Source organism: Kogia breviceps, chromosome 9 (assembly GCF_026419965.1).
Source record: "Kogia breviceps isolate mKogBre1 chromosome 9, mKogBre1 haplotype 1, whole genome shotgun sequence".
In the NCBI taxonomy this organism is placed as follows: Eukaryota; Metazoa; Chordata; class Mammalia; order Artiodactyla; family Physeteridae; genus Kogia; species Kogia breviceps.
In genome coordinates, this window is record NC_081318.1 from 23,076,534 (window position 1) to 23,088,715 (window position 12,182).

The window sequence follows — 12,182 nt, forward strand, 5'->3', positions numbered from 1 at the left end:
CTTCCTAGGTGACCTTGCATATGTCGCCTGTACCTGGAACTTACTTCCAAACTAAGAAGTCACTTAAATAAGTTTTAAGACTCAGCTCCATTGACACCTCTTTCTACCCTCACCGCCCTGCTCTTTAGTTAGATATTCCTCTGTTGTGCTCCTACAGAAGCATGTGCTGTTTATCTCTATCACAGCACTTACTACACTGCACAGAGGTTATTTATCTGTGTGCTTCTAAAAGCAGGGACCTTGTCTCACTCATCTACTCATCTTTCATCCTCAGCACAGAGCACAGTACCTAACACAGAATAAGTGATAAGTTCACGTCTATAAGATAGTTTGAATCAGTACCTCAGTCAATATCAAAGCACATTCAGGTTTCTCTAATGAACCCTGAAAAAGTGCTAGAATGGTGATAGTTCCCTTCGTGTGCTGGAGCCCTGACTCAGACAAAGCCAACAACTCTGTTGGGGAAAACTGTGTGTTGATGGCTATGGTGTGTGGGGAGTGGTAGGACAGGGGAAAATGGTTATGGAAACATCTTTATGCCATGCCTCATCTATGCTGGGTGCCTTCCTCTGGAGGGTTAATGGTAAAGATTGGGTGGGTTATTCAGGCTACAGACACGGGGACTTTGCAGTAGTTTTCAGGGACAGTGGTATTTTATCCTGCTGAGGGTGGCAAGAGACAATTTTAATAATAGCTACCACTTAGTGAGCATTTATTATGTGACAGCACCTCTATACTTTACATAATTATATATTTATTATATAATGTATAATCATATGTAATAATTATATCATTATTTTCTGAACTTTCACAATTGAAGTAGATAAGATTACCCACATTTTTAGATGGGAAAGGAACTATTTTTTTTAAAACTTTTAATTTTGGAATCATTTCAAACTTAAGAATTATAGGAATAGTACAAACAACTCTTATATACCCTTCAGTAAGAGTTAGTAGAGTTTATCCTTCATTTAGATTTGTCTGATATTTCCTCCTGATTACATTAGGTTATGCATTTTGGGGAGGAATGTGACAGAGCGCTCTTTTCATTGCATCACTTCAGAAAGGATCTGATGCCAGCCTATTTCTTTTTTGATCATTGTTTTCAAAGGGAGAAGGATGGCATGTGGAGCTGATAAGGGGCTACTTGCTCTCTGGTTCAAGGCGTCCCCTGTTACTATTTCCACAGGAGTTCTAAATTGTAGCTTCTGACAGCCTCTGCTCTCTCAGAGCAGAGCTCCTAGATCTTTGAAAGACAGGTGCTTACAATTAATAGCAGCCTCTCAGGATCTGGGCAGCTTCTCAGGATCTAGGCCCCTCTAAGATGAAATGTGGCATTAACTAGGCCATTCTTTGGAGGCGGTTAGAAGATCATACGTTAGACAGTGGTGAGAGGAAAAAGCAAATCTTTTGCATGCTTACCAGGCTTGAAGAGCACAGATGGGGTCAATCTCAGTTACATACACAATGGAGCCCATAGCTTTTAAGGCAGCACAGCACCCCTTCCCCACCTGAAGAGAGGAGAAAGTACACATAATAAGGAAAGTCACAAAGAAAAGTTTCTCAAAGCTTCTGGTAAAGTGTACCCCCCTTTCCGCCCCCAAAAGGAATTTCACTGAATAGATTCATGCTTAGGGAAAAATAAGAAAAAAAAATAAAATGAATGCAGTTCATAAACAAACTCCTGAACCTTGCTTAGCACATGCATGTGCATAAGAACACCCACACTCACGATTTATGATCAAAACACAAGCTAAAAGAACATCACAAACAGTGCACTGGAACAGTCAGAAAATCAACTTAAAGAAAAAAACAGCAAAAATGCAAAGGGAAAAAGAAAGATTGTACTTTAACCAGAGGGCCTCTGAAGTTACTTTTTTCCCACTTAAAGTGGTAAATGAATGTACTTTTATGTCCATACAAGTGAAAAATTCTAGTATATTTCAGCAAAATACATTTTAAACACCTAATAATTGAAAGGTTAAACCTTACCTCTCCATAGCCACAGACCACCACCTGCTTCCCACCAAACATCATGTCTGTTGTTCTTTTAAGTCTATGGGGGAAAAAAAATTAAATCAGAAAAATCTCTTGTTTCTCCCTTGAGATCAGATTGAGCCCCTTTGTTTTCATGTTTGGGTTTTGTGGGTTTTTTTTTTTTTATTGTTGAAAGCAAGCCTGGTTTCTATCCTAGAGAAACTATTTAATGACTAGAAAGAAAAGTTCAATAAAATATGTATTTTCTTTTCCATGCTATCCAATCAATTCCATCTCTATGTGAGGTCTTTTTTCTTTTTGTTCCCCTTGTTTTGGGAGTGGTACAGAAGCGAAGAGGCTATAGACCACAAAGTAACTTTTAAACATAAATGTAATTTTTATTTAGGAGGTGACAAAGCTCTGGTTTAATGTGAATGTTGTAGCTTATTGAATTAGATACATAAAATATAACATTGATAAATAAGTCCTACATTTAGTAGTATCAAAATCGCCAATAGGTCCCACATTAATTTACCAAGGAGGGTAATGGGCAACAAGGTGGAGAAGAGCCTTGAAACACACCAACACTGACTACATGAGGTAGTGAGTTTTCTGGGCTGAGTCCTTCTCAGACATGTTCTACCTCTTTGTCTCTGATTCTCTACAAAGCTAGAATAAAGGTCCTTACTGTTTTCAGGGTCTCTTGGAAGAAGTTGTAGGAGCAGTTTCTGGTTTCTCTATAGGGTCAGTTGGTCTCCCTTCTCTAGGAAGCCCTGGCTAGGCAGAAGAAACTTCAACTAAAACCTGCCATTCTGAGACAGACGGTTCCGACAAATATTTGTAGGTCTTCCTACTCATCTGTTAACCTCTCCTGTTGAAAAGTCTATAAATGCCCCAAAGGCAAAGTAGAAATCCTATCTCTTTAATGATTTGACAACTCCACTCACTAGGAACTGGTATAACTCCATGAACTCCAATGAAACTCAATAAATATCAGTTAAGTGCAGAGGCAGTTTCTGTTGAGTGAAGAGGGTAAGTCTGGCTGGGCTACCACCATACTCAAAAGCCATGGCTCAGCACAGCAAGGAAGTCAATAATCATATTTCTGAGCCTCCTTTGCTTTGACTACCCACAAGCCTTTCTGACTCTCTTCCCAAAGGAAGATGACTCTCTCTTTGTGACTACAAATGACTGTGTGGTGGAAGGGAAACTTCATCAACACTGCTAATCTGCAAATGATAGGCTGACAGACCAGATGGACTCCAGTTAGGCAGTGATTTCCTTGTGATCTGAGGGACCCAGATCTGCCTCAAGGTTCAAGGATAAAGGATAGAAAAGACCTCCGTCAAGGAAGGACTTTTGGGGATGTGAGGGTAAGCTGTCTGGCGGTGTTTAAGAGTCATACCAAGTCTCTGACTTCTCTCTAATTATTCTAGCCCCAGAACTCTCTAGAAGACTTCCTGAAATACAATCTGTTTTATGATCTAAAAATCCTATCTGGGATATCCTTTTTCTTCCTACCAAGTCTTCCTTCCTCAGTCTCCAAAAGGCCGCACCTGCCTTGCTTTGTGGCATTGCAGACCAATTACAGAAGTGTCCTCTATGACTGAGTGGGGTCATTCCCTCATAGCTTATGGTGCAGTGTGCAACCAGCTCAGAGCTACAGAAGCTCAATCGCTAATCCCTTCCTCATATGGACTCTCTATTTTGCAGCCTTCCGTGGAGCATTCTTTGCCTCTTCTTTAACTTCTCCTACTCTCAACTCCTCTGAGTCTACGGCTGTACCACCCTAAAGGCGCCCAGTCACATCTCAACTCCTCTGAGAGGAGCAACTGCCCATGACCGTGACCCAATTGGAAAGTTTTTCACCATCTGAAGATGCCAACAAGCTCTTTCTACTACTCAGCAGGTTTCCAGTAGATGGGTGATGTTTTCCTATTTCTTTCCTTTTTTTTTTTTTTTTTTTTTTTTTTGCGGTACGCGGGCTTCTCACTGTTGTGGCCTCTCCCATTGCGGAGCACAGGCTCCGGACGCGCAGGCTCAGCGGCCATGGCTCACGGGCCCAGCCGCTCCACGGCACGTGGGATCTTCCCAGACCGGGGCATGAACGTGCATCCCCTGCATCGGCAGGCGGACTCCCAACCACTGTGCCACCAGAAAAGCCCCTCCTATTTCTTTATTAACTTTAACTCCAGCTCCACTGCTTCCACCTTACTTTCACTTTCATACATTTCTGACGTTAAAGTATCTTTCTTATCCACAGCGTAAACACTGCTTAGGAGGGACTCTGTCCATGTTTATGAGCTAGTAGAGGTACCTTCATGCATCTTTTACTAAATATAGGCAGATTTTAGGCTCACAGATTTGGGAGTTGAAAAATCTATAAGAAACAGTTGTGGGTGAGTAAATATTTTTATGAGTATATATCCAAATCATTATTATCAGGTGCAAAGCTGTGCATCACAATAACAGTTATCTGTGGACAGAACTAGGGACAGTCTGTAAACAGACTGATGGAGTAAGGATTCACGCAAATGTCCAATCTATCTGATAATACTACTGACTCTATAGGAGTAATAATTAAAAAGTTTGAATTTGCATTGAATACCCCCCTCCACCACCACCCCACACAAAAAGATTTCAAAGTAAAAGTCTTCTTATAAGATCGAACTCAATCCTAAACTTACTATATAGGGTTCTAGAAAGAAGGGCAAGGGAACTAACATTGATCCCCAGGATTCATACCTTATCTCATTTAATCCTCACAATAACTCTATGAGATAGGTCTTACTGTCACCATTTTACAGATGAGGAAATAGGCACAGAGAGGTTAAATAACTAGTCTGAGGTCCTAGAGCTAATAAATGATAGAGCCAATTGTTAAACCAAAATCCTTCTTGCTCCAGTGCCTGTGGTGTTGCAAATTGCCTGGGGTTCAGACTAGTAATGTGGCCCACAGGCCCTTTCTTCACTTTTCCATTAACTAATACATGACGGAAACCATTTGGCTTGGCAATATTCTAAACCAACTTAATGGTTTCACATAAGGAATTACTCAGTCTTCCCAGCAAGAATGAAGGAATTTCAGGACCCAAGTGTAGAAACAGAAACTGGGCACTGGAAGAACACAGTTTTTGGTATATTATATCTAAGTAGATTTTGTCAGACTTGCAGTCCTTATAGATTTGAAAAACTACAGATGCCACTGGGAAATAACCCTGTGCTCACCACAGCTTTCCAGATGGCCAGGGAATTGTATGATAGTTGGAGCTTAAGAACTGACAACATAACCTGGAAGAGAAATACCAGGAACCTTTTCCTAAACCATCAAAATATACTTACTTATTTATAATGACTTTAGTTACTGACTCCCAGGCCTGATAGGGTGACAAAGTAAAAACTGCCACCAATAGATAGGGGCTGGTCTGACTTTTTAAGTAAAATAGATTTGCTTGAAATAGTGATAGTAATGGTAGCTCTGGGTCATAAAATATTGTGTGTTGTAACAGTGACAGCAATGGTAGCTTCGGGTTACAAAATATTGAGTATGATGTAGCAATAGATCCAGAGGTGCTATACGAATCACTTCTAGAAATAACCAAAACCAAAAAATTTAGAACCTCAATTCAACAACTCAAGTTCATCCCAAAGATAACAAAACATTACCCATCAAGAATTGATTCACGGCAACAGTAGAGGTTGTCAAATTTCTGTTTGGTGACTGAGTCATTGACATTCATGGCTGGAACACATAGCTTCCCAGCTTTGGATAGCTGGTACAGCCTGAGGATGAAGGAAATCAAGAAGAACATAAAACAATGAGATATTGCAATCGACCATCAGTTTCATATCAAATTTCACAAATAAGTTAATTGAGTAGGCATGAGAGCCTGAGACACAACTAGTTTCATCCTATAAGGTGTATACAGAGAAATAAAGAATACATTTCCAGAATCTGTATACAGCTTAGAAATAAAGATATTAATCAAAAGGCACGTGGGGAAAATCTTTGACCCACCACTAAATTTTAAGCATTAAAATGTAAAATTTTTAATTGCTTATTAGTTTTATTTCCCTTTTTAATTATAAAAAGAGAAACTTTAAGTACTATTTTAATCCCACTACTCTAATGCAACAATTCTAACTTTCAAATAGTTTAACTTTCCAATAGTCTCAATTTTATAACTTCAGTACATATACCTATAAATATGTATATCTGTATATAGGGGTTTTATTTAAACTGAGTCAACTAAAAATTAGAACCAGGTGTTTTATTCAAAATTCATCCCTTTCTAAAAGTTTGAAAATATGGGACAATCCATAGTTTTATACATTTAAAAGATCACAGTATATTGAAGCAGTGATGGTGGCTTATTCAGAATTTACTTCCCTAAAACTTTCATACTTTCAGTTCTTTCTGGGTAAATAACAGGAAACAGAAATGGTTACAATTTTACTCAGGGAATTAATGCTCATTTGAGAAACAGAACCCTAAATCCTTGTTCTATGTGTAAGAACATAAGCTCTATGAGGGCCCAGGCTTTTGTCTGTTTTCCCCACTGCTAGATCCCTAGCATGGTTCTTAGAGTAGTTCCTGGTTCACTGTAGAAGTTCAATAAATAGCTGTTGAATAAATGAATTCATCCAAAAAGGACAAGCAGTCATTGTATTACAATGACCAGAAAACATGAGGACCACACTTATTCCCCTAGCTACTCCCCCCTCACTAGTTTAAGTTTGCTATTTGTGTTGTTAATTTAAAAAACAAGTGTGCAGACTCAGATCTCATCATTTCAGATCAGGTTTCAATTTTTAACATAACGTATTCTGTAAGTATGTGACTATAAGAATATATATATCCAGGGGCTTCCCTGGTGGCACAGGGGTTAAGAATCTGCCTGCCATTGCAGGAGACACAGGTTCGAGTCCTGGTCCGGGAAGATCCCACATACTGCAGAGCAACTAAGCCTGTGCGCCACAACTACTGAGCCCATGTGCCACAACTACTGAAGCCCGAGTGCCTAGAGCCCGTGTTGCACAACCAGAGAAGCCACCGCAATGAGAAGCCCGCGCACTGCAATGAAAGAGTAGCCCCCACTCGCCGCAACTAGAGAAAGCCTGCGTACAGCAACAGAGATCCAACGCAGCCAAAAATAAATAAATAAAAATTTGAAAAAAAAAAAAAAAATATGTCCAGGCTGCATAAAACCAGGCATACCCATGTCAAATCTTACCTGTGGACTCCAGTAACACTCTCTTCCACTATGCCCTTGATTTTCTTAAACATGTTGGGATACTTCTTATAAATCCAGTGAGTAAGATCCCCTCCATCATCCAAGATCTGCAATAATAAGCATCAATAATGTCATATTTCAAATTTCCCAAATGGTTATGCAAAGTAACTTAAGAGTCAGTATAATGACCAACAGTCATTACACTGAAGAAAAAAAAAAAAACAGTGAGGGACTTCCCTGGTGGCGCACTGGTTAAGAATCCACCTGCCAATGCAGGGGACATGGGTCCGAGGCCCGGTCCGGGAAGATCCCACATGACGGGGAAGAGCTAAGCCTGTGAGCCACAACTACTGAGACTGCGCTCCAGAGCCCGCGAGCCACAACTACTGAGCCCACATGCCACAACTACTGAAGCCCGCATGCCTAGAGCCCGTGCTCCGCAACAAGAGAAGCCACTGCAATGAGAAGCCCGCGCACTGCAATGAACAGTAGCCTCCACTCGCAGCCACTAGAGGAAGCCCACGCACAGCAATGAAGATCCAATGCAGTCAAAAACAAACAAACAAACAAACAAACAAACAAAAACAGTGAAATGAAAGGCCAACTGTAATTCTCACAGCCAAGTGACCTTCCCAAATGACATACCCGCTAGGATCAAAACATACAGCAGCGCAATGAGGATTTTCTTATAGACTAATAGCTTAAGTGATTACCTAGACCATTAGCTCTTGGCTGTACTGTTGGTAGTCAGAAAGCCTAAACTTGATATTAGCATATTTATATTGGTTGAATTCAGGACTTTAAATATCATCAGTAAAAGCTTGGTTTAAATAAAGCCAGATAATTAGTCTCCCTCCCAGAACAATGGCTTACAAATGTGTATTCGTTAATCCTTTACTTCTCCCAAAGTACAGGCACTCTGTTATCCAAAATGATCAGGCAGCACTGTAGGGTTTTGCCTAGCACAACCTCACACTCTCTGTAAACCAAATTAAAAATAACTAGGGAGCTGCCAGCATGTAGGTGTGCAAGCATGCCTCTGAACAGCTCATCACTATTTCAGGTTGGGATTAAAGATAAACACAATGCTGTGCCCATTGGAGCTTTCATCAGCAGAGGAAAGTTCCTGAATTATAAATAAGCTAAAGAAAGACCAGCTTGGAATACTATTAGGCAGTAGCTGTGGCATTTCAGCCCTTCACCTAACTGTTAGAAACGCTTGGCAGGACTTTCCAATTTGTTACACCCACCCTCCTGGAAAGACCCACAGGACTAAGCTGCCCTCCACTGGCGAGCACCCATTTTGCAGTCCCATCAATTATCAACTCTACTACAAGTGCCAAAGATGCCATCCTGGACCCCTGGGTACACAAAATCTCCAACCTCATGTCTACCACCTGATCTTTTTTGCTTCTGCTCTTGTTTTTTGGGGCCATATCGCTCAGCTTGCGGGATCTTAGTTCCCTGACCAGGGATTGAACCCGGGCCCTTGGCAGTGAGAGCGCCGAGTCCTAACCGCTGGACCACCAGGGAATTCCCACTTCTGCTCTTGTTGTTGATCTATTTTCTCTGATTCCACTAAACCTTACTTAAGAGCAGGGATCCAAGGCAGGACTCTTATTAAAACTCTTACACTTGCTCCATACCATAAGATAGTGCTCCATTTTCTCCCAGTAGAAACCTTCAGAACAGATTCCCTAAGAAATGGAAAGGCTCCTCTGAGTTTCTCTCTCCCTTTTTACATGTATGAAATCCCTCATGGAGTTTTTCCTTGCAGGCTCTGATCCCTAGCCACACAAAAGATTAGAGACAAAAAAGACTGTGTCTTAGTCTCAGTATTCTCGTCCACCTTTCCCTTTTTTTTTTTTTTTTTTGCTGTACGCGGGCCTCTCACTGCTGTGGCCTATCCCTTTGCGGCGCACAGGCTCGGGACGCGCAGGCTCAGCGGCCATGGCTCACGGGCCCAGCCACTCCGTGGCACGTGGGATCTTCCCGGACCGGGGCACGAACCCATGTCCCCTGCATCGGCAGGCGGACTCTCAACCACTGTGCCACCAGGGAAGCCCCACCTTTCCCTTTTAACACAGGTATTGAATACAGGCAGGTAGTTGCTATCCCTAATATTTATTTAATGAATGTAGCCCATAATTCTCACCCTGTCGTCCTACTGCAGAAAATTATTGTCACCTGGGAATCTTCCTGAAGTTGGCAAGCAAGTAAAAGCACTAGACCTTAACAGGATCCAAAAAGATATGGATCCTGTTTTCTGGGGTCACAGTTGTTCTTACCCTTGTCTTACTCTCTTCGTCAACCTTTCCAGCAGTGTGTGCTGGCTCTACAGTCTATAATAGCTCGCCATGTACAATCCCCTGTCCTCCCTATGTTCATGACTACAAAATTAATGTTTTATTTCCAGTAGAACCCCCCTGGCATATCTTCTTTAGCACCTGTCAGTCACTCTCCCTTCTGTCACCATTAAACTCCGCTGGAATGAGCTGACTCATCTTATAGCCGACTCCTCCTCCCTCCCTTTCAGGATACAAAGGTTTTAACCCAGCTTCCTCAAACCAACACTTGGTGCAATGTGGCCTGGATCACAGAATCCAGAAAGACAGGCTGCTTCTCTCTGCTGTGTCCCAGGTGAAGCCTGCTCTGCAGTCTTTAGCAGTAAGCAATAGTTGGACTAGAGCTTCAAGGATTCTTCTTTCAGTTGATTCCTTAATTTCTCCTCTCACCCATATGCAGAAAGGTTTGCAAAGCAGGAGTGCATCGTACTTTGTGAAGCTTTTTGCTTCCCCTTGTGAATCTAATATGCTCTCAGCCTTCAAGCACTTGATCTTTCAAAAAATGAAACAGAAATAAAAACTAAGCAAAAATTAAAAAACCCAAACTTTGCCTATTCATCTTTCTTCAGGTGAGAAATGAACAAAGAGAAGAAATTTGAACTTGGAATCCCTTCAGGTTTACTATAAATTTAGCACGTGATTCTAGAAAGAAAGCTAAGTACCATAGGAGCTGTGTGTGCGTGTGTGTGCTTTAATCATTGATGTTGGCGGGCGGGGTGGGTGGGGGGTAGGGGGAGGTGGTAAGCAGTGGTAGGGGACGGTAACTCATTAATCTTACTTTTTAACCAGTCATGTGTGAACCCTGAGCAGTATTTGAATGTTGCGGATGAATATGAGTGCTTCTGAAATCAGCACTGACGATGAAAAGCACTTTGAGGCTATAAAGAGGTTGAATATTCTTGGGATGACCTAAGCATAAGCATCTAGTTCTGCCGGAAGCCCAGGTACATCAGACAGAAAAGGAAGCATTTGTCTTCCTTCCTGCTGGGAAACCCTCTCTCAGACCACACTCTCCCTCTCTGTACCTCCAGGGCCCAACAGAATTGTGCTGGCAGAGACCTAACCCACCATGTTTGGCTGCCAGCCCTCCACGTTCACACATCTATCAATGCACCACCAGAAGTCATCTTCTGACTCTCCTTTCCAGGCAAACACAGGAAATCCTGAGAAAAAAGAACAAAGAGAAACCATTAAAGCCTGAAAAAAGGACTGACCCTAAATTTTGGCAAGAAGATGCTGGTTTTCCCCAATTCCAAGCTCTCTCGCTCTGCCATACTTCTTGGGTTGACTTTCTTCACTGATTAGTATTGTCTTCAGTCCTTTTGTACTCGCCTTTGTCTTTGGTGGTCATTTCACTCTTGTTAGACCAAAGAGGACAAACAAAAGGGCCAAGAGTATGACGGATGCTGAAAGTATGACAAAAGGCAAAAAAGAAGAAACCAGAAATATGCATTTCTTCATCCAGTCCAGCTGGAATTCTCATCATTTCCCAACTACATTTTGATCTTTCTTGTTTCTATACTATAGTCATCCCATCCTCTGCATCAGGAAAACTCTAACACTCTTCTCCCTCTGTTCAAATGTTGTTACACTTCATTGCCCAGTTAAGTATCATGTTCCTAAGGAAGCCTTATAACTCAGCTGAAAGTGATCTCACATGGAATCTGAACTCTTATAAGCCCCTTGTTGGTATACTAAAGGTGGGTTTATGATCTGTTGTGGCATTATCATATATGCCCTTGTAGTATCATTATTTATGTATGTGTCTTTTCTCCTTAGCCACAGTATAAGATTCTGAGGGCAAAGACACTCTCATTTGTGCTTAAAGTAGGTCAATAAGCATTTGTTGAAAAAAAAAAAGAGAAATGAATGTATATGTACAATTAATTGGACTATATATTTATATATGTGTACTTTCTATACATATTTTATACATTAATAAAAATTTTACAAATGAATGACTGTAGATGAAAGAACAAATAAAATGCTCAAAGTGCTTGCAAAAAGAGAGGTATGCATGCACTATAGAGCTTTCCCAGAATTTCTCAATAGCTCTGAAGCAAGTCTTTGGTATCCTGATCTGTGTTGGGCTATCAGAGAGTGAAGGCAAGAAACTGGCAAAGTCCAAACTTCTCTATTTCTTTTGTCCTTCAAGTGTCAGTGACTGTTGTTATCAAATATTAATCTGCCAGGTCAAGTCCTGTTTACTGCTGAAGCAGAGCACCAAACATTAACTGCTGAAAACCAGTCAGACCACAAAATTATGCCTGAAGCATTTTCTTTTCTAATCCATATGACCTTAGACAGTGAATAATGTTCACTGGTGCTCTGACAAGGCAATGCATTAACTAATAATGGAATATTAGACATAAGAAGATATTTGTGACTATAAAGCAACACAGTTACCTTGATCATATTTAACAAGAGAAGCCCAGAAAGAGGGCAAACTCATCAAGAATAGGGACCCACCAAGACATGTAAGCAACCTAAGTGTCCATCGACAGATGAATGGATAAAGAAGATGTGGTGTATACATACAACGGAATATTACTCAGCCACAAAAAAGAATGAAATAATGAAATAATGCCATTTGCAGCAACATGGATGGACCTAGAGATTACCATAC

At 41.1% G+C, this 12,182-nt stretch overlaps 1 protein-coding gene across 6 annotated transcripts in view; it reads right to left on the reverse strand.

Moving 5' to 3' along the window:
* The window catches only part of AHCYL2 (adenosylhomocysteinase like 2), a 175,521-nt gene that overhangs the window by 22,841 nt on the left and 140,498 nt on the right, over positions 1–12,182 (reverse strand). For all 6 annotated transcript variants that reach the window (XM_067042210.1, XM_067042209.1, XM_059074443.2 and 3 more), the window contains 5 exons: positions 10,625–10,719; positions 7,212–7,318; positions 5,644–5,760; positions 1,993–2,056; positions 1,423–1,511 (listed from right to left, as the gene is read on the reverse strand). In XM_067042210.1, the coding sequence (XP_066898311.1) occupies positions 1,423–1,511; positions 1,993–2,056; positions 5,644–5,760; positions 7,212–7,318; positions 10,625–10,719 (472 nt within the window). The remainder of the gene's footprint in view (positions 1–1,422; positions 1,512–1,992; positions 2,057–5,643; positions 5,761–7,211; positions 7,319–10,624; positions 10,720–12,182) is intronic.